This window comes from Triplophysa dalaica, chromosome 16, assembly GCF_015846415.1.
Source record: "Triplophysa dalaica isolate WHDGS20190420 chromosome 16, ASM1584641v1, whole genome shotgun sequence".
In the NCBI taxonomy this organism is placed as follows: Eukaryota; Metazoa; Chordata; class Actinopteri; order Cypriniformes; family Nemacheilidae; genus Triplophysa; species Triplophysa dalaica.
Window position 1 is genome coordinate 4,747,777 of NC_079557.1, and position 18,595 is coordinate 4,766,371.

At 37.7% G+C, this 18,595-nt stretch overlaps 1 protein-coding gene across 1 annotated transcript; it reads right to left on the reverse strand.

Annotated features, from left to right (window-relative positions):
- Positions 1-3,184: 3,184 nt before the first annotated feature.
- Positions 3,185-12,907, reverse strand: sncb (synuclein, beta). The gene is made up of 6 exons (XM_056770454.1): positions 12,747-12,907; positions 11,782-11,912; positions 7,671-7,700; positions 7,182-7,300; positions 5,334-5,420; positions 3,185-3,949 (listed from the first exon to the last, which is right to left on the reverse strand). The coding sequence occupies exons 2-6, from the start codon at positions 11,900-11,902 to the stop codon at positions 3,920-3,922; spliced, it is 387 nt and encodes a 128-aa protein (XP_056626432.1). The 5' UTR covers positions 11,903-11,912; positions 12,747-12,907; the 3' UTR covers positions 3,185-3,919.
- Between the last annotated feature and the right edge of the window lie 5,688 nt (positions 12,908-18,595).

The window sequence follows — 18,595 nt, forward strand, 5'->3', positions numbered from 1 at the left end:
ACAGCTATGAAATGAATGCACCGGTAATAATGTCTCTGTGGGAACAAAGACTTTTTGTACAATTTAGTTAATGAGTTCAGTTTTGATGATTTTTCCTTTCAAATATGAGCTGGCTTTTTTTCAATTGAGACAGAGCAAAATATATTTAAGTCTGTTTGTCAATCCAAAGGGAATTTCAGAGTAGATAGCTGTAATATGCAATGTGTTTTGTAATCCATAATCAATATTGTGTTTGATATGATAAGATAGTAAAGAACATGAAACCGTGAGGCAATGAGCAATAAACGACCCAGCAAAATGATTCTCATACTGGCCCGTTTGCAGAGCAACATGTTCACACCATAAAACCGAGGGCTTTTGCCAACCGCACGCTCCCACAGAATATCTGTTGCCTAGCAACCAGCCATGTGCATGCGGGGGGGGGGAGTGACTGTGCTCACGGTGTTCGGGTGGGGGGGTAGACAACACATTTTATATACCCCTGAAAACAAGAGGATGTAGCCGGTCATCATAAGCGAGCGAGGAGGTGGATATGGATGTAAAAGTGATGGGGATGCGGAGGCGAGGAGAAGACGGGCGTGAGGGAGTTTGTAGATGGCAAGAAGGGACTGAGAAGCATTTTGTAAGGATGGAGCTGTTCTACATTTGCGTCAGCATACATCTTAGGGGAATTTAAAGGGAATTTTAAACACATTTATTTATTCCATTTTTTAAATAAATAAATGGATTGGTAATATTTGAATAAAGACAGAACAGACACAATCTGGCATTAGAATATGAGTGTTCCTCTTCTCACACACAGTACACTAATGTGCATTATTAAATAAATGACAGATTTTTTTAAATACATAAATTGTTTTGCCAGAAAATTGTGTTACAACAATCCAGTATTTTCTGGGTTATTTGATTCAACAGTTGGGTTGGTCCAAAATTATGGATTGAAACAACCCAAATTTTTTTTAATGTTAATTCTCCGTTTATAAATTACAATGTTGGAGTAAGGGCTCAGTAGCTGCTCTCATGGCAAGTTTGACATAAAGGACATAGAAACATAGAGATTGCTGTAGAGCCGACTGTTATCCGTACCCTTATAGAAGGGAATTAATCTTGCACCCACAATGTAGTCGTAAGCTTTGCATTTGAAATCCTCTCTTCTCAAAACAACACACTGATTTCTTTTACTGATGATGCTGTATTTAAGATGCACTGTGAAACACATCTGAAGCAAGATGCACGGCTGCATGGCAGCGTATTGTTCATTTTTAAAAGGATCATCTTTTGACATACATTGACAATACTGAATATGCCCTAAGGCACTTTTGAATGGAAGTTCTTTCATCGTGGTCGATCTGTGTTATGTTGCTATAGCGACACATCACCACCCCCTCCTCTGATACCCCATCCATGCACGGATGACGTGCGAGCAGAGAAAAATAATAGAAGGGTCTACTGTAAAAGTGGACGTAGTCTTACATAGTCTACATCCATGATGAAAATACTTGAAAGAAAACATTATAAAGTGATAGTTCACCTGAAATGAGAAATTCTGTCATCATTCACACACCCTCTTGTCACTATATGAGTTTCATTTTTCTGCAGATCACAAAATAGGCATATCTGTAATGCAAGTCACTGGGTACCGCCGCTGTTCGGTCATACCGGCATTCTTCGAAATATCTTCTTTTGTGTGGGTGAGTAGATGATGACAGAATTTTCTTTTTTGGGTAGACGATCCCTTTCACACTTGGGATTCAAATATAGACACAGCAATAGTTGAACGGAATGTATAGTGTATTTCATAGCACAAGAATCTTTTAACAGACTTTAAATATTGAAATATCAACATTCACACTTAAAAAAATTGTAAACGTCCCGCATGCAAAATGCAAACTGCATCAATTTTGGATGCATGGCACAATAAAACAGGTTGAAACAAGTAATTTTTAAAAGAAGCTCCGATAAGAAAGCAAACGCTTTACTTATTTTGATAAAATGGGACTGTGCAGCATTTATTTCGAACTCATTTTTTGTCCAAACTCCTTAATGGTGTCTGATGCTTTCTCTGCAGATGTGCTTATAGCAGACTGTGTTTGTCTGGACGCCTCCTCAGCAGCTGTTTGTAAACGAACACACCCACACATATGTAAAGAGAGAGAGAGAGAGATCCTTTAGAGATGCATTCGCATATTTTTCATATATAGGGTGCAACAAATTGCGAAAGCAACAACTTTTTTGATTATAGTACACAAAGACTACCAACAGTGTTGGTACAGTAATGCTAAAATAATTATTGGCTTTAAATGACGCACATGCATTGAATGAAAGAAAAACATGCGCCTTCACTCTTATGTTTTCAGATATCCGTGCAGACACTTATTGAGCCGTCTGTCCTCTCTTACCCATATTGGTGGTTTCTTTGGAGGATTCTGCCACCTGGTGCACGGCGTCTTGCGCTGCTTGAACTGAAATATATTCGTAATCATGCTTAATGTTTTCACACACATTAACAAAACTCTATAAAAAACAGAAACGCCAAGATCCCTAAAATTACAGCATGAGCATAAGATTGAATTTAGCTTCTTGTGATTTCATACCCTTCAATTTTCAACTATTTAACTAAAACCCAACAAAGCTCACAAGATTTTCTCCTCATATGAGGTTCTCTCTAAACTTGAAATTACAGTTGGTGAATGAAAAAGATCAACCCCATCAGTACCTGCACTGTCAGTGACGCCTTTAGTGGCTGACTGTGTGGAGCTCTTCAGACCCTCCAGAGACTTTTTGAAGGAAGCCATGATACCGACCACATGTACTTAGTCTAACCAGCCCGGCGTAAAGGGGGCACTGTCACGGGGCCCTTAAATACCCTCTGATGCCAGGCGGCATTGCATTCCTTTATGGTTACACATGCTAATCCATCAATGGTGCCTGGCTTATGCCGGTATGCCAGCTCTAGACCCATTCTGCTAGACTCAGCATGTCCGTAGAACACAATGTTGGGTTCTGGAGACAGCCAGACATCCTGTTGATAAGAGAGGTGAGATAGGAGAGTAAGAGGATATTGTTCTCTGTGTTTGGTTCCATATCTTTCTGCAAGATCTCTTTAACATTGATGTTTTTCTTTTATATGGAGACATCGTGTCTTCGTGTCTTATACCATATCAAATCATTTCAAAGGGAAAAATGTGTTTTGCTTGTTTTTATTTACAGAGGATTCACTCGTCTTATATGACATTATTGACATTTCCAGCATTGTAAAGCACATATTGACATCCATAAACATTTTCAAGACACATTTACACTACCTTCAAAATCTCCAGTACACAAACGCATACATACACACAAACAGATTGCCCAACTTCTAACAAATAGTCCACTGGAAGGATATCACAAGCAACTATAAAGTTACAACGTATAAAACTCTTACTCCAAAAACATGAAATAATCAACTTGCTTTAATATCAAAGAAATAAAAAAAGAAATTCCCACAAACAGGCATTGCACACAGCTATATATAATATCATATTTACCCGAAGATATTTGAGCCCCCAATATGTTATTGGAAGATCTGAAACATCTATTACATATAGAAATGCAGATACACAAGTACAAAGAGTCACAATGGGGCGAGCAGCTCTCGTTTCATTGGGAGGGAGTCAAGGAAACGAGATAGTGCGCCCCCGGCAGTCAGCATACAGCTACATCCAACACTTTACTGTCAGAACATGACATTTACAATATATCATAATAAAAGTATATATATCTGATAGGAAGAACATTTCTCGGCAGGATTAACTGGAATATATTTATGTTTTTTTTCTTTTTTTTGTAACAGGGTTTATTGTGATTTAAGGTTTGTACTTGTTATTGATATAAACTTTTTGTGCTGCTGGCTCGACTCGGACTTGGAATGTGTCGTTTACGCCTCTGGCTCGTAGTCCTGGTTGTCCTGTAAGCAGAAACAGAAAGAGGTCCTTTTAAAAAAAACAGGAAAGAAAAAAGATTGCTTGGCTACAAAGCTTAATTATTATAACTGAAAAAAAAGTTAAAAATAAAAGGTTTATTTGTAACATGCATAGCCATACAGTGTGATATAGCATGAAATGCTTTGTACAATATTCTTACCAAAATATGCAATAAAAATTGTACATGTAATAACAAAAATATTCTTAGAAAAATATTTTAAAATAAGGAGTTAAAAAAACAAGAGAGTTATATGATATCCACGCAATAAGCTGTGTTGAATGAAAATGGATAAACATCAATATGAAATATCAAGCACTTTAATGTATTGTGCTAGATTTATTATTATACATAAAGCCTCTGGGACCACCTGGAACATAAAAAGGTCGATTTTTTCTTTCCACACAAAAACTCTTCAACGCAATTGCATTGTTGCAGTACCTTACTTTCCTCAGCAGAGGGCGACTGATGCTTTCAGATTAGACGGATCAGCCTTGTCTCAATAAATTATTTCATTGATGTAATTTCACATCATTTTAATTAATATTAGTAAAAAGACTTCACTAACATCTCAAGTTACAGCTAATATATTGGCATTATCAGACAGCACTGTTTTACTCTGTTAAAGAGAACAGATGTTAAGAATCTACAAGACGAGCTCATCTCCTTAACATGCTAGGGGGAGCTTACATCACTACCACTACCCAATACCCACAATGCAATAGGGCTTATGATGTCAGCACCACTCCCATGTAGGCAGATACAGGATGATAGTGAAGTAGCAAGACGGGGAGTGGGGAACTTAGAGGAAGAGGAGGAGGTAGGAAGACACCACACAGGGAATCCCACCATATCTGTGTATAGCGATGACACATTTGAGTGTTAATAAATGTCTGGTGTTAGATTAAAATGTCAAAATAGGAATCTTTGGTATAAGGGGCTTTATGCAAGAAACTATTCTTTGATTAAAAATGATTTGAGTGTGTAAGAAAAGGTTTCATATGATGCAAAGTATCTGTCTTTTATTTAATTTAGTGGTCATTATACAACCATATCATTTTATGGTTTACATATTTTAAAGGCTGTGCTTGGCTAACAGCAAGTTTTCCAAAAAGAGACTAATATAAATCAAATGCCTCACAAAAATGTTAAATAAATAATACCTACAAATATGTAAATAACACAAACAACACTGTTGTTTAGGTAAAGTATTCCCATACAAAATGTCCCATACAAAAATGTACTATGTGCATTTGCCAGATTGTCTACCATTTATACAGCACAGTTTCCTATGATTAGTAAAATTATGGTTACTGTAGTAAAGCCACACTTTTCATAAGGCTGTACTGATTCAAAGAGGATGTTCTGACCTGCTGAGAGTCATCATATGTCTGTCCTTCAGGATCCATGACACCTTCACCCATTTGTTCCTCTGTGGCTTCCTGACCAAACTCAGGCTGTGGACACACATAAGAAAACCTTCAAAACACAATACTGCTTGAGAACATTAGTTCAACATCATAGAGTAAGCAACACTGGCATATATCTGACTGTACTGTCTGTACAATGTATTAATGATGAATCTCCTTACGTTCTTTTGCTATGCATGTTAAATGTGTTCATATATGAGCAATACATTTTTAATCAAACTGCATTTCATAGCATAAAAGAGAAAGAAGAAGGAGGAAAGTGAGCGAGTGAGAGAGAACGAGAGAATTTCTCATCACCTACACAGAATTTCTTTACAGTTCTGGGTTACCGAAAGGTTTATTTTTATCACAGTCATTTGGGTCATATTTCAGCAGCCTACAATCCTAATATTACAACACATTCGGTCAGAACCTTCATTCACATTTATGTACAAAACGTACACAGTCACATTGGTCATTCTCGGGAAACTATGTAATTTGTGCACGTTCGACTGATTCTTAAAGTGGTCTTAAACCATTTAGTCGAATAATAATTGGCTCTATTAATGTGTCCTTTACCTTTAAAAGAACAGTTCACCCAAAAATTCACGAAACTCACCCTCGAGTCATTTCAAATCTGTATGAATGTCTTTGTTCTGATGAACACAAAGAAAAATATTTGGAATAATGCTTGTAACCAAACTGTTCTTGGCTGCCATTAACTACAATAGTTAAGACGTCATAAACATCATTTTTAAATGGTAAATGTCACAGTCCAACAGCTTTAAACGAAAACAGCAGGGCTAAAGATCTTCTGCATTTCAAGCTAAACAATATCAAATCACAGCGACACACACATTTTCCATAGAAAGACCAACATGAAATCAGACAGCAAAACATGGTCTTAAGCAACACAAACTGTCCTATCCATCAACAGACTCAGCACTGACCACCCACACAGTTTTTCACATGTTCCAAATCCGCTAAACTACACACTTACACCAGCCATCTACACACACAGTCTCCATATGATGACAACAGCTATACTTCACATTCACTGAGCTGATAGATTAACGAATGCTTTAAAATAATTGCTAGTGACATGTTTCTTTTCTTGTCTCGTGATGTAAAGCAGGTCTTACACTAGAGCAACACATATGAACGTAAAGCTAAGCTTTATATTCCTACTAATTGATTCATGAGATTATTGATTCACCACAAAGGATAAGATTAACTGAAAATCCAAGGAGACCACCCCTGTAAACCTATCTCTACCATATGACACCATCATTTGTTTAAACTGTGCATAATTTTGAAGACTTCCTTCAAGTCTCACAGTGCATTTTTAAGTACCGTGCAATGTGTAATTGTGTACGGTGACCTTGGGCATGGTCGAGGGACAGAGAGAGAGAGAGAGAGAGAGAGAGAGAGAGAGTGGTTGAGAGAGAGAGAGGGTGAGAAAGATGGGAGGTGGCTCAGCAGGACAGAAAACAGTAAGTAATATTTCCTGTGGGGTAAGCTGCCCTTCATCATATGTCATGTATTCTGATGTGAATGTGATTGTGTTAGAGGCTTAATGTCCTCTTATAGACATCTACGGGTATTTCTCTGCTATGACTGACATTTATATCGACCAGGTGCCATTCAAACACCTATAACCATTTATGAGCGCTCCTCATTTACATTTTCATTATTGCCTACAAAACACCTTTCGAGACGTAAAACTTGTCACAAATCTCAAATTAAACATTGCATGAAAGGCGTGCTGACAAAAGGTCAAATAAAAATGAGTTGAAAAACAGAACATACGTTCAGGTCAGTGGGGAACTCGTCCTTTTTCACCAGGCCTGTGGCCGCGGCGATATTTCCTGCCCCGGACATCACAGCTCCTCCCAGATGAGACGCCTGCTCCTTTGTCTTCTCAGCCACTGACCGGAGATAAATCATGTCACATGGTCAACACTCGCACGACCAATTTTCAACACAGATACGGCACAGACATTCAGAATATAAAAAATAGCATTTCACATAACAGTATATATTAAAATACCTTATTTTACACAGAACTATAAACATGCTTTAAATACAGTGATACCAAATATAGTTGCAACTTTGCTTTGATAAACAGGCCACCAGCTAATGATACATGAAACTTCCCGGTGAAATATAACTCAGGCACAGAACTGTTTGTCTCGGTTGCACTTGGTGGCTCCGTGCCATGTCCTTTCTGCACTTTAAATGAGACGTATTCATTATTTACAAGACAAGACTAAAGGACGTTTTGCAGAATCACCGTACCTGTTGCGACGCTGTCTTTGGTCTTGTTGCCTGAAAGCACATAAAGATTATAAAGTTATTTACCCGGTCTATGAAATGCTGAAACAACTGAATGAGTCTTCTAAGGCAACAGTGATAAGGCTGGAAGAAGGTGCATGACACAGACAGGTCGTAAGTAGAAAGTCGATGTGAAATACGAGGCTGAAACTTTAGTGCAGCTTCATTTAAAGGTTCACTGAAAAATCATTAGAGTTAATCGAACCAGTATCTCACAGTGATCACTGGAACAGGTCTGTTGGACTGAACTAGCATTCTTCAGAGGGAGGGAGTTACTATATAATGTCAAATAGCACTTTCTAGATGTAGCAAATACATAAGTTTTGATAAAAAGGTGACTACATTTCTGAAAAATGTCTTGAAAAATCCTTAATAGAATATAATATGTCTACATACAGTCCTATAAGGCAGGGGTTCCTAAACTTTTCAACCTGCGACCCCCAAAATAACAGTGCTAGGGACTCGAGACCCCCACTATCCTCGGAGGCAACTGCACAAATGCCCTTATTAGGTCCATCCAAACACACGCATTATGATAACACAAAAGAACACAGACTAACATAATATGACTTTATAGTTATTTACTCATTATTTTACTCTTGTTATACATAAACTATGAACTACTTCTACAGATTGTCAAATTTAATTATACTGATTCGAGTGCTGATGGATGTCCTCTTTATGCAAACACCGGCCTCTTTTCGTACCCGAGGACGATGGCTTTTCCTCCTCCGCAGGTCTCCCTGCATTGTCTTTGGTCGACATTCACCAACGTTTCATTTCGACAAATAAAAATATTCTAAAGTTAAAGCACGAAAAATAATCTGCGTCCACATGTAGGAATGTTTAACGTGGTGTTGTAAATTGACTTGCTGCACCTGTGACTTAATCACCTCCGGGGTCACGATCGAGTCTGATGGCGTTTTATTTGCATGTTTTTTTTTTTCTTAACTAATATTTTTATATTTTGTTACACTTATTGATTTAACACGCTATTCCTAATAAGAAAAAAGATTTCTTGAAATCATCTCGTGGCCCACCCTCGCGGCCTTGCGACTGGTGCGACACGACACACGGTTTGTTCTAATAGGATAGTTGCATTGTGCATCCAGTGTGGACATAATGTAAAATTAAAATGGGCTCTAATGCGTTTCTAATGTCTTTTGTCGTGACGTGTCGCGTCCGGTGTAGACGAGGTGTAAGACTTTTTAATTGATTTTAGTGTGTTGCTATGCAGTTTCTAGGACGTTGCTATGCGTTTGCTTATTGACCCATATCAAAACATATGGACAGATATTCTTTCCTTTTAAATGGCTGGTGTTTCTCCATCAACAGGACACTTTATGTTCTTCTACTGAATAGTATAATTTGCCATGCTGCATACAGGATATTATTACATTGCATTTCGGAAGTTTTATCAAAAGCGACCTACATTGCATTATAACATACATTTGTTTTTAAGAATGTGCAAACCCATGACCTTGGCATTGCTAGAACCATTCTCTAACCACTGAGCTACAGGAAATAAAATCTGATAATAAATAAAAGTCTTTCTTTATCATACTGATCTGATATCAATATTAATTAATACCTGTTTGAAGTCACTCTTATGGTTGTTGATGCCTTTTTATGTATAGTTTTAGATAGTCTGGTAAGTTTATTGTCACTTCGGTCTATATTCCTTATAAGTGGGCACAGCAACTTTGAACTGGCAAATTCCATGCAAGGGGACCCGCTGTGTTTGTAGATAGAAATAGTTCATCGTAAGGTAATAAAAACATAACACTTCATTATGTAAGGTCTTTATACACCTCTGACGACTAGTTATGTATATTAAATTGCATATAGGTCAATACTGTTGGTCAATAGATCCCCCATAAAATTACACACTGGACCTTAAAAATAGAAAACTCGTGCATAGACTGATATTTTCTGGATGTGTGGGTATGATCAATTTATTCTGATATATTTCTGGACATCCATAATGCTAGAATTGCCCATGCCTAGATTTAAGCCTCATACTTTAGGTCAAATCGCCAACCCTATATGAGCATCCGTATTATGCCACACTTGTTTAGCAAGCAGCACTAAATATACAAGAGGCATCCTAAAGCTTCATTTGCTGATGCGATCACAACCACAGGACACCACCAGGCAAATACATTTTAAACGGACAGGAAAAACGAGAGGCGTCAGATGCATCGAGCCACTATGACATTATCGAGGCCGATGTCTATCTTCCTCTCGCTCCCTCCTCCACTGGGTTGGCATTGCATGTGCATGAGAGAGGGTGTGATTGCGCAGCTGCTGTCCAAGGTAAAAGGAGAGCCTATGAGCAAACCGACACCCCTCCTCCACGCACTAACACGCGCTCCCATAAGGCCACTCAAGCATAGATTTCCAGGGCACCGTGAGTGTCCCACACAAGCCCGACAATCTTGTATTTGCTGTTATCGTCTCAAGATTTTTTTACAGACAGGGAGATCTGCTATGCAAACCAACCACAGATGGGCTGAGGAAATCTGGGCTAATTGTCTCTCCCTGGGATGCTGGTGACACAGATGTAAGATTTGAATGTGGATGGATTCTATTATTCATTTATGTCAACTCGAAAAAGAGTATGAATGAGAGTTGGCTGGGAACGATGTGCTGGGCGGAATGTTTGAAAGGGCGTCCAAAAAGTCCAACGGCTCAATTACACCGGGTCAACTGACAAGATCAACTTCTCGTCTTACCGATCAAAGCACAGCACATCAAGCAGGCCGACCTTCAATAACGTCAGACGCATGGAGAGATACAATACTTTTCTCTCAGCTCAATACAGTATACAACTTTTGAAATGATGTTTTTCTGTTTACATACTGAAAGCTCTTTGTCATGAGCAGTGTGAATGTAGAGGCCCATGAGGTCATGGAATTGTGTGACATGTGGACCGTGCGGCTTTACTCCAACTCAACAGGAGCTCAGAGAGATGCTGGATCATCTCCAAAAGTTAACGATCTCATTTTGTTGTTGTTTCTTCCACAAATCAGTGTGTTCATTAAGAATTGCTTAAAATAAAAATACATTTTCTCTATGCACTGTGTATCGCATGTAATGTTATACTATAATCAATACCAGTCTAGAATCTTGAGTGCTTTTAATATTCTAGATGTAAAATCCATTGAATATTAAACAGGACGTTTCATTAAATGCATGAATACGGTCTTGCATTTGGCTGTCAAAGAGACAAAATGAACTCCAATCAATTGTTGACTCTTGACTAAATGTATTGTTATAGTAAATTATACAGGCCTGTATGATACTGTTTACTCATCATAACTTAAATATATATTCAAATGTGAGAAATACTGGATATATCATTTTACCCAACACACAACAATCCACAATGTAAAAAAAAGATTAAGACATTCGTTTACACTTAGAAATAAAGTTTGAAAATTACAATTTTTTTCTTTCAACATCAAGACGTTACATAAAGATGTAGGCTATATGATTTTATTTTATACAGATCCATGTTGTGATAATAACATGTAAAGTACAAATTTTCTCTATTGGTGTGTTTAAAATGTAATCATAAAATGAGCACGCACATTATTACATAAGAAATAATACAAAATATTTGAGATTTAGAAACACATCACCTACCCAACACTCTTATATCTAACTTTTAATAATTGAAAAATTGTACTATGGAATAAGCAGAGGCCAAACACAAAGCTACATTATGGCCTTTAAAATAATGAAAAGGTTTGGCTCTTCAAGAAAACACATAAACATGTTCTTAGGCAGAATCAAAGTCCTGATTTCTTAACCAATATAGTAATGAAATGTATAAGCACGTCAATGTACGTGTCTTATTCGTTTCATCAGGACCTGAAGAACGTGAAGCCCCACCCAACATTCCAGCCAATCACAAAATTACACAATCGTGCCTTAACATACAGTGATGCTCACAGAAGAGCGAGTGAAGGAGATCGTAACCCCCTCCTGCCCCGCAGGCATCCCACTCGCACCGTGCGCACGCATGCTTCGTGATATGCATTTATTAAAAAAATGTATTTAACTCTCTTACCCACAAACATCACGCCTTCCTTGGTCTTCTCTGCAGCCACCGCAACGCCTTCCTTGGTTTTTTCGGCGGCCGCTGCCATGCCTTCTTTAGCTTTGGAAAGCCCCTTCATGAAAACATCCATCTTCGCCCCTCTGCATCCAAGAGAGCAACGAATCGATAGTTACAGTGAAAATAGGGATACTGTTACAGCTGTGTGATAAATAGGGGTTAATGTGAAATTGAGAGCGTGTGTGCACGAGCTGAGTGTGTTAATACCAGCCTGTCAATGCAACAATAAGAGTCTAATTTCCCTGAAGATAAAACCCGTTATTCTCCCATACATGCACAGAAGGATGGAAACTCACACCATCCGCTGACGTTATTTCTTTAGCGTTAACAGCAGGGAGATCGTGTCCTAGAAATGGTTTATGCTCGTTTACTATTTCTTAACTGTAAATAAAGCGAAGTGGCATTATTACAACGAGCACAAATGGGATTTAAACACGTAACTGGATTGGGAGGGATATTTAAAGATCGTGTGAATTAAATCATAGTGTACGGTTCTTGCTTTAAATGGTCGATTTAAACACTTAGCAGAATGCATTGATATAATAAAAGCAAGGTGTGTAGACTATATGTGTTCAGATTGTGTGCTCGATTTAATTTAATTATAAAAGACGGAACCTGTCCTCGCACAACATGGTGTCACCTCTCCTGTCCGAGCGGCAGACACGACTCGGATTCAATTAAACGATGAAATGCAACAATTGCGTGTTTCCTCAACGAGCTTCCTATAAATTCAACACGAAGGCTAATTATTTAATTCGCACACAAGCACGCGAAACATTGTTTCCATCGACAGCTTGTGCACGGGGCTTTTTAAATGTCCTTAACAGCTCACCGTCATTTCACACGTCGCGCTATCTCAGTTCATGTTCATACAAAACACTTGCATTTAATCTCGGTTTATCGATTGAAGAACTTACCTTTGAAAACACCTTCTTTGTCCTTATGGTTCAATCGCGTAGTGGATTGAAATATCGTTGAAGGAAATGTTACACTACGCTCTTGACGTGGGCCTTCCTCTAGACGCTTCCAGCCAATGAGGATGAGGGGATGAAACTCTCGCCTTAGCTCATGTATTGATCATTGGGGTGCGAGAGACCCAACTATAATGGCGATGACCAGTTGCATAGCAAGACTTACGTATTTTGCACACCCTTATTATGATAACAGTGAAAAACTAAAGGATGCTTATGTGGCAAATCTACTTTTTCTTTCATCTATTGTATTTACACTTATAGTGACTTAGGATGTGTGAAAGCTTTTCTTTCTTTCAAATCTACCTACCTACCTACCTACCTACCTACCTATCTATCTATCTATCTATCTATCTATCTATCTATCTATCTATCTATCTATCTATCTATCTATCTATCTATCTATCTATCTATCTATCTATCTATCTATCTATCTATCTATCTATCTATCTATCTAGTTCTCTCTCTCTCTCTCTCTCTCTCTCTCTCTCTCGTTCTCTCTCTCGCTCTCTCTCTCTCTCGCTCTCTCTCTCTACCTACCTATCTATCTATCTATCTATCTATCTATCTATCTATCTATCTATCTATCTATCTATCTATCTATCTATCTATCTATCTATCTATCTATCTAGTTCTCTCTCTCTCTCTCTCTCTCTCTCTCTCTCTCTGTCTCTCTCTCTCTCTCTCTCTCTCTCTCTCTCTCTCGCTGTCTCTCTCTCTCTCTCTCTCTCTCTCTCTCGCTCTCTCTCTCTACCTACCTACCTACCTACCTACCTATCTACCTATCTATCTAGTAACGATACTACAATACTAGTGAACCTTATGCCCATGCATATCATTTTCTAATTACCTGCAGATGGGGAACATTATCTCCCCCATCTATCTGCCTGAAGTGGATGCGTCTTGACATCTGTCTCTGAAAGTCAATCGAACGGTTTTAGTGACCAATTGATTTTGTCCTCCAAGACAAGCACGACGAAGCCTTGTGAAGACCAGTTCCAATTGGTGATTCAAAAGTTTCCATTATCAACATATCGTCTTTTCATTTATTTGCACCGTATATAATCATATTATAGAGACCAGTTTAAATACATATTTAGGATTGTTATTTTCAACTGGGTATCATTCATTATTTTCGACTGGGGATTATTTTTCATAGACCATTAACAACTATGACTACCTGCTATGACTACTTGCAGACGAGATAAAGTCGTAAAGCATTACTTTTCTTTGCCTCTTCTGCCATCTGGTGTTTAAATACAAGTATAGCACTGTTTCGGTGATTCAGGCTTCATTGGTTGAGAGACTACATGACTTTAGACGCCAGCGTTATACCGAAGGCGGGATTTCAGCACCTTGGACAGCAACAAGTTGACGCAAGCGTAAGCGCACGTGTCCTATGACGCAATTTTCGACTGATTTGGTGACAATATTATAACCTAAGGTCAGTGATGTTCTTGTCTGCATATATGTAGGTAAATTAAACATTCATTAAAAAAAATACCGTTGATAAGGCATGGAAATTGTCCACACTAAGCTCGATACTTACCCTGATATACGATCTGTTTTACACATTGCACATTATTGACCTATTTGTTTTTTAAACAAGTTTGGTTAGAACATATAACAACGGTTTCTTCCCATTTATTTAAAAATATAGGCATTAATTATGTCACAACCATTAGATTAGACAAAAAAACTGTGTATATTGTATAGGTCATTGTTTTTGGTCTGTTCATTATGGAAAGAAATACTGACAGTTTTAAAAGTGTGTATCTGCTGTTTATGAATGTTTTGTTAGCTGTACACTGTAGCATATAGACCTCTTCAGATGATGTGAACAACACTGTTTCAATGCTGGTCCAGATGAACTTCCTGTCTCAGTTACACAGACATTTGAACAAAACAAACTGAATCAAAATGTTAAACACATCTTTAAGATTTAAGATTTAAATCAATAATAAATCAAAACTGAAACCGCAATTGTGCTTACATCTAGCAAGGCAGCGCCGGCTAGGCATGACCATGGGCAGGGGTGGGCTGAGCCCACCTAAACGTCTGTCTTGCCCACCCAGTGAGAATGCAAAAATAACACAAAATATTGCTATATTTTCTATTGGCTGAAAGCAACGTCACTCTTCACTCAGGGTTTAGTTTGTAAAAAAAAAAAGCATGCAATGCTAGAGGTGCAAGCAAAATAGTGTGCAAATGAATTTTAGGGGCACTGCACGTATGTAAAATGAAGCATGTCAAATTAATTGTGCAGTAAAATCAGATTAATTTATTAGAACGGGTTGCAGTCTTGTTTTGTGCTGTTAAAAAACAGCTATCATTTGCTTGGAATATTGGCTAGATTTGAACCTACTGACCGTCACTAATGACTCAAAGCTCCATCATATAAATCACCCCAATTCACACTGCAGGTGGTTGGGAAACACTGTTCAAAAGAATTTAGTTTTGGCGCGCTGCGCACCAGGATGTCATAAACAAAACTAGATATGATGTAAAGTTCATTGTGCAGTGTAATCAGATCAATTCATTAAAACGGGAGTCCATCAACATCAACCACAAACATCAAGAAAATCAAAAGCACACAATTATATAAAAGGCAATAATCAACAATAGTTTTAATCTTGCAGTCTTCTGTAATGAATGCCTGTGTAACGGGTAAAATTCTTTTTTTTTATATTTATAACATCATAAATAGTTAAAATCTTGAATGTATTGCAGATATGTTTTGTAGTGTTTGTTGAAGTCCAACAAGGGCAAACCTCAACAGTGATAGTCAACAGCAATATGGAAGACTGTGAGCAAACTCATTGAAAAAAGATCTGGATTATTTCATAAAACACTTTTTTTTACTTTTTCTATTACATATACAAACATTATTATGAATTTTTCAGTTTTAAAAACACAGATCATCTTTTCTGTTGTTTTCTTCAGTTCATTTTTTGCAAATAAAAACAAAATTTTGATGTGAAATCTGTGAGAAATGTTGTCAGATGTTCACAGGAATAGATAGAAATGATAATTTTACCAATACACATTCTTATCAGAAAAAAAGGAAAATACTTTTGAAACGGTCTATGATTTTTTTCTGAGGCTATATATTGTCTGTGTGTTCAGGGTATATGCCCACCCAGGATATCTGCTAGCCCACCCTTCTGCACCTGGCAGGAACCAGGCCTGTTGCTAAGTGCCTATGGCTTGAATGCTATAACAAACAAACAAAACGCTGCAAAACAAATGTTCCTTTTATGGGGATTCTGAAAAAAAGTTTATAGAACCAATCTCAAACCTGACACGTTGCTTTTCTAAATAAACATTTACTTACTGCTCAGTGGTTGCTCCAATAAACCTTGTTCAGACTTTGGAAGATAAGCCTGAAGCCCCTTGATAGAAGTGCAATATCTGGGAACAGGAAATTCTCATATCAGGCAGTGAGGTTATGACAAAAGCTGTATTGAAGTCTCTCCCCACTAATGCATTAAAAATGAACTATGGGCTTCAAATGGAATTTTCTGCCTCCTCTATCTGATGCACAGTAAAAATGGCAACATGCAATTACTACTCCGATATTGTAATTTCTATTGAGCAGGCTGCAAGCAGTCCAGTGTCAATCTATAATTCCCAAAGGACAAACTGATAAAAGTGCAATAAATGCACTGCAAATATGTCTGGCAAATATGTAAGGCTGTGTAACCTGATGCAGACAGATTTAGTCAGTCATGATAAATAACTTCTTCAACTTGACTCGAACTTGTTCATTTAAATGACTATAAACATTAAGCATATTTTAAGGGCACACCCCACTTTTTTCAGATCTTTAAACCATTTTAGTGAGCTATTTCTCATTGTTTTGACGTTGATTTACACCCGCAGGCATTTCTATCTTAGGTACTGATCTTTAATGCATCCAGACTCTCATTCTTCATTTTCTGATCTCTTCCTCCTTACAGGCCTCCACGGAAAACTTCTCAACTTCTGTTATAGCTTTTAACTGAAAGAATAACCAAACAGAACATGACGCCTCAAGCTTGTCCATTCCGATCTAACAATTTTTTATGCTCTAATGTATTTTCCCAAGATCCAAATAGAATCTAAGGCTTCTGACTTTGTTTTCCCTCCATTGTTTTTGTTTTGGAATTCACAGCCTGGAACTTTTCTTGCTTTTAGCCTTTGACTTTGGAAGTCTTTAAAACTTTCCTTAACCCTATGTCACAAGTGTTGCTGTACTGTATGAACTCAATTGTTTTAGCCCTATACTGTATGTTTGTTACCATGGTAAAATGGAGTACTTCTGGTACCTTAGGCTGACTCCCACGCACCACACACACATTTTTTCTTGGTCTTATATGTAGTCCTTGCAAAAGATTTACACAGATATTACAAGCAATTCTTTGTTTAATTAAATTAAATTTATTTTATCTACTGATATCTGAACCAGGCTAGCAGCAAGTGAAAATAAATGATGACGATAATACAAATCAGATAATTGTTTTTTAACATTAATAGAAACCATTTTGGGAAGTCATGCTGCCAATTAACAATTAAAAACATTTGCTAATTTACCTGTTTAACCTTTTTTGAAAAATGTTGGTAACCAAACAACAACATTCGCCTCCATTGTAGGCACTGTACCACTGAGAAATTTCTTTCTTTTTTGTTCTCCTGAACACATGAGCGACAGAACCTTTATTTTTGTGAACCATCCAAAACCAGTGTTTCAAGCAAAACCACTGGATGGAGGCAGAGACTACATTTTCAGAGAAACCGTATCTGTTCAGCAGTTGCAAAACTTAATCCGGAAACCATGCAAGCCCAAATGAACATGTGATGGAAATGTTTAAGTGCATTTTTAAACATTCAGTTTAAGTTTAAGATTGTGTCCACTACATATGTTTTATGTAAACTAATTACTGTTGGCTTGGTACCAACACAGATGGTTGCTATTAATGTTGGTCCACAATTACGTTACATAATATGCTTGAAGTACATAGAAATAAAATAATAAAATAGAAGAGAATGGCACAGTGGGGAGCAGATAGAAATTATGGGTGGACACTGTCTTCTTATGCAAAACCAATTCTCTCTCTCTCTATCTCTCTCTCTCTCTCTCTCTCTCTGTAAACCACTAAATTGCATTTCACTACACTATCGATTTTACTATAAATATAAGTAAATATCTCCACCATCTACTACACATTGTATGTCTACAAGCCACCAGTCATCAGTGCGTCTCTATTAGTGTGCAAATGTTATGCATGTGGTCGATCGACAGCTCTGCATCGGTGAAGCACTTCATATAAACTTGGTACACATCAAAAGACAAGCCTCACAAGGGCTTCCACACGCAGACTGCGTTTGCCAAAGTGGAGCTACTTAAGACATCTGCTCGCTGTGATTGGGTCTTCGACTCTGTTTTCGCAAACAAGTCTGCATAATGAATGCAAACTCAGGACTCATGGAGAGATAGTGTTAGCTCTTTGTGAATGCTATTAGCATGCTAATAACAAACTGACTTTTCCCCTCAGGAGGAATTACTGTAACAAAAAATGACTTGGCATTGGATTACGAAATTACAGGTAGCACTTCACCCATGCAGTGCAGGTATGGCCAGCAGAGGGCAATCTGTCTACATGCTCTTATAGCACTGAGATATGACGCAAGATCCAAGCTGACAAAAGTATTAATGCAGAATGTATGGTTTAATCTTTGAGAAACTCTCAAAGTGGTTCAGAATGAGAGTGAATAGGAGAGACAATAGACATACTTATAAGGATTATTTTGTCATG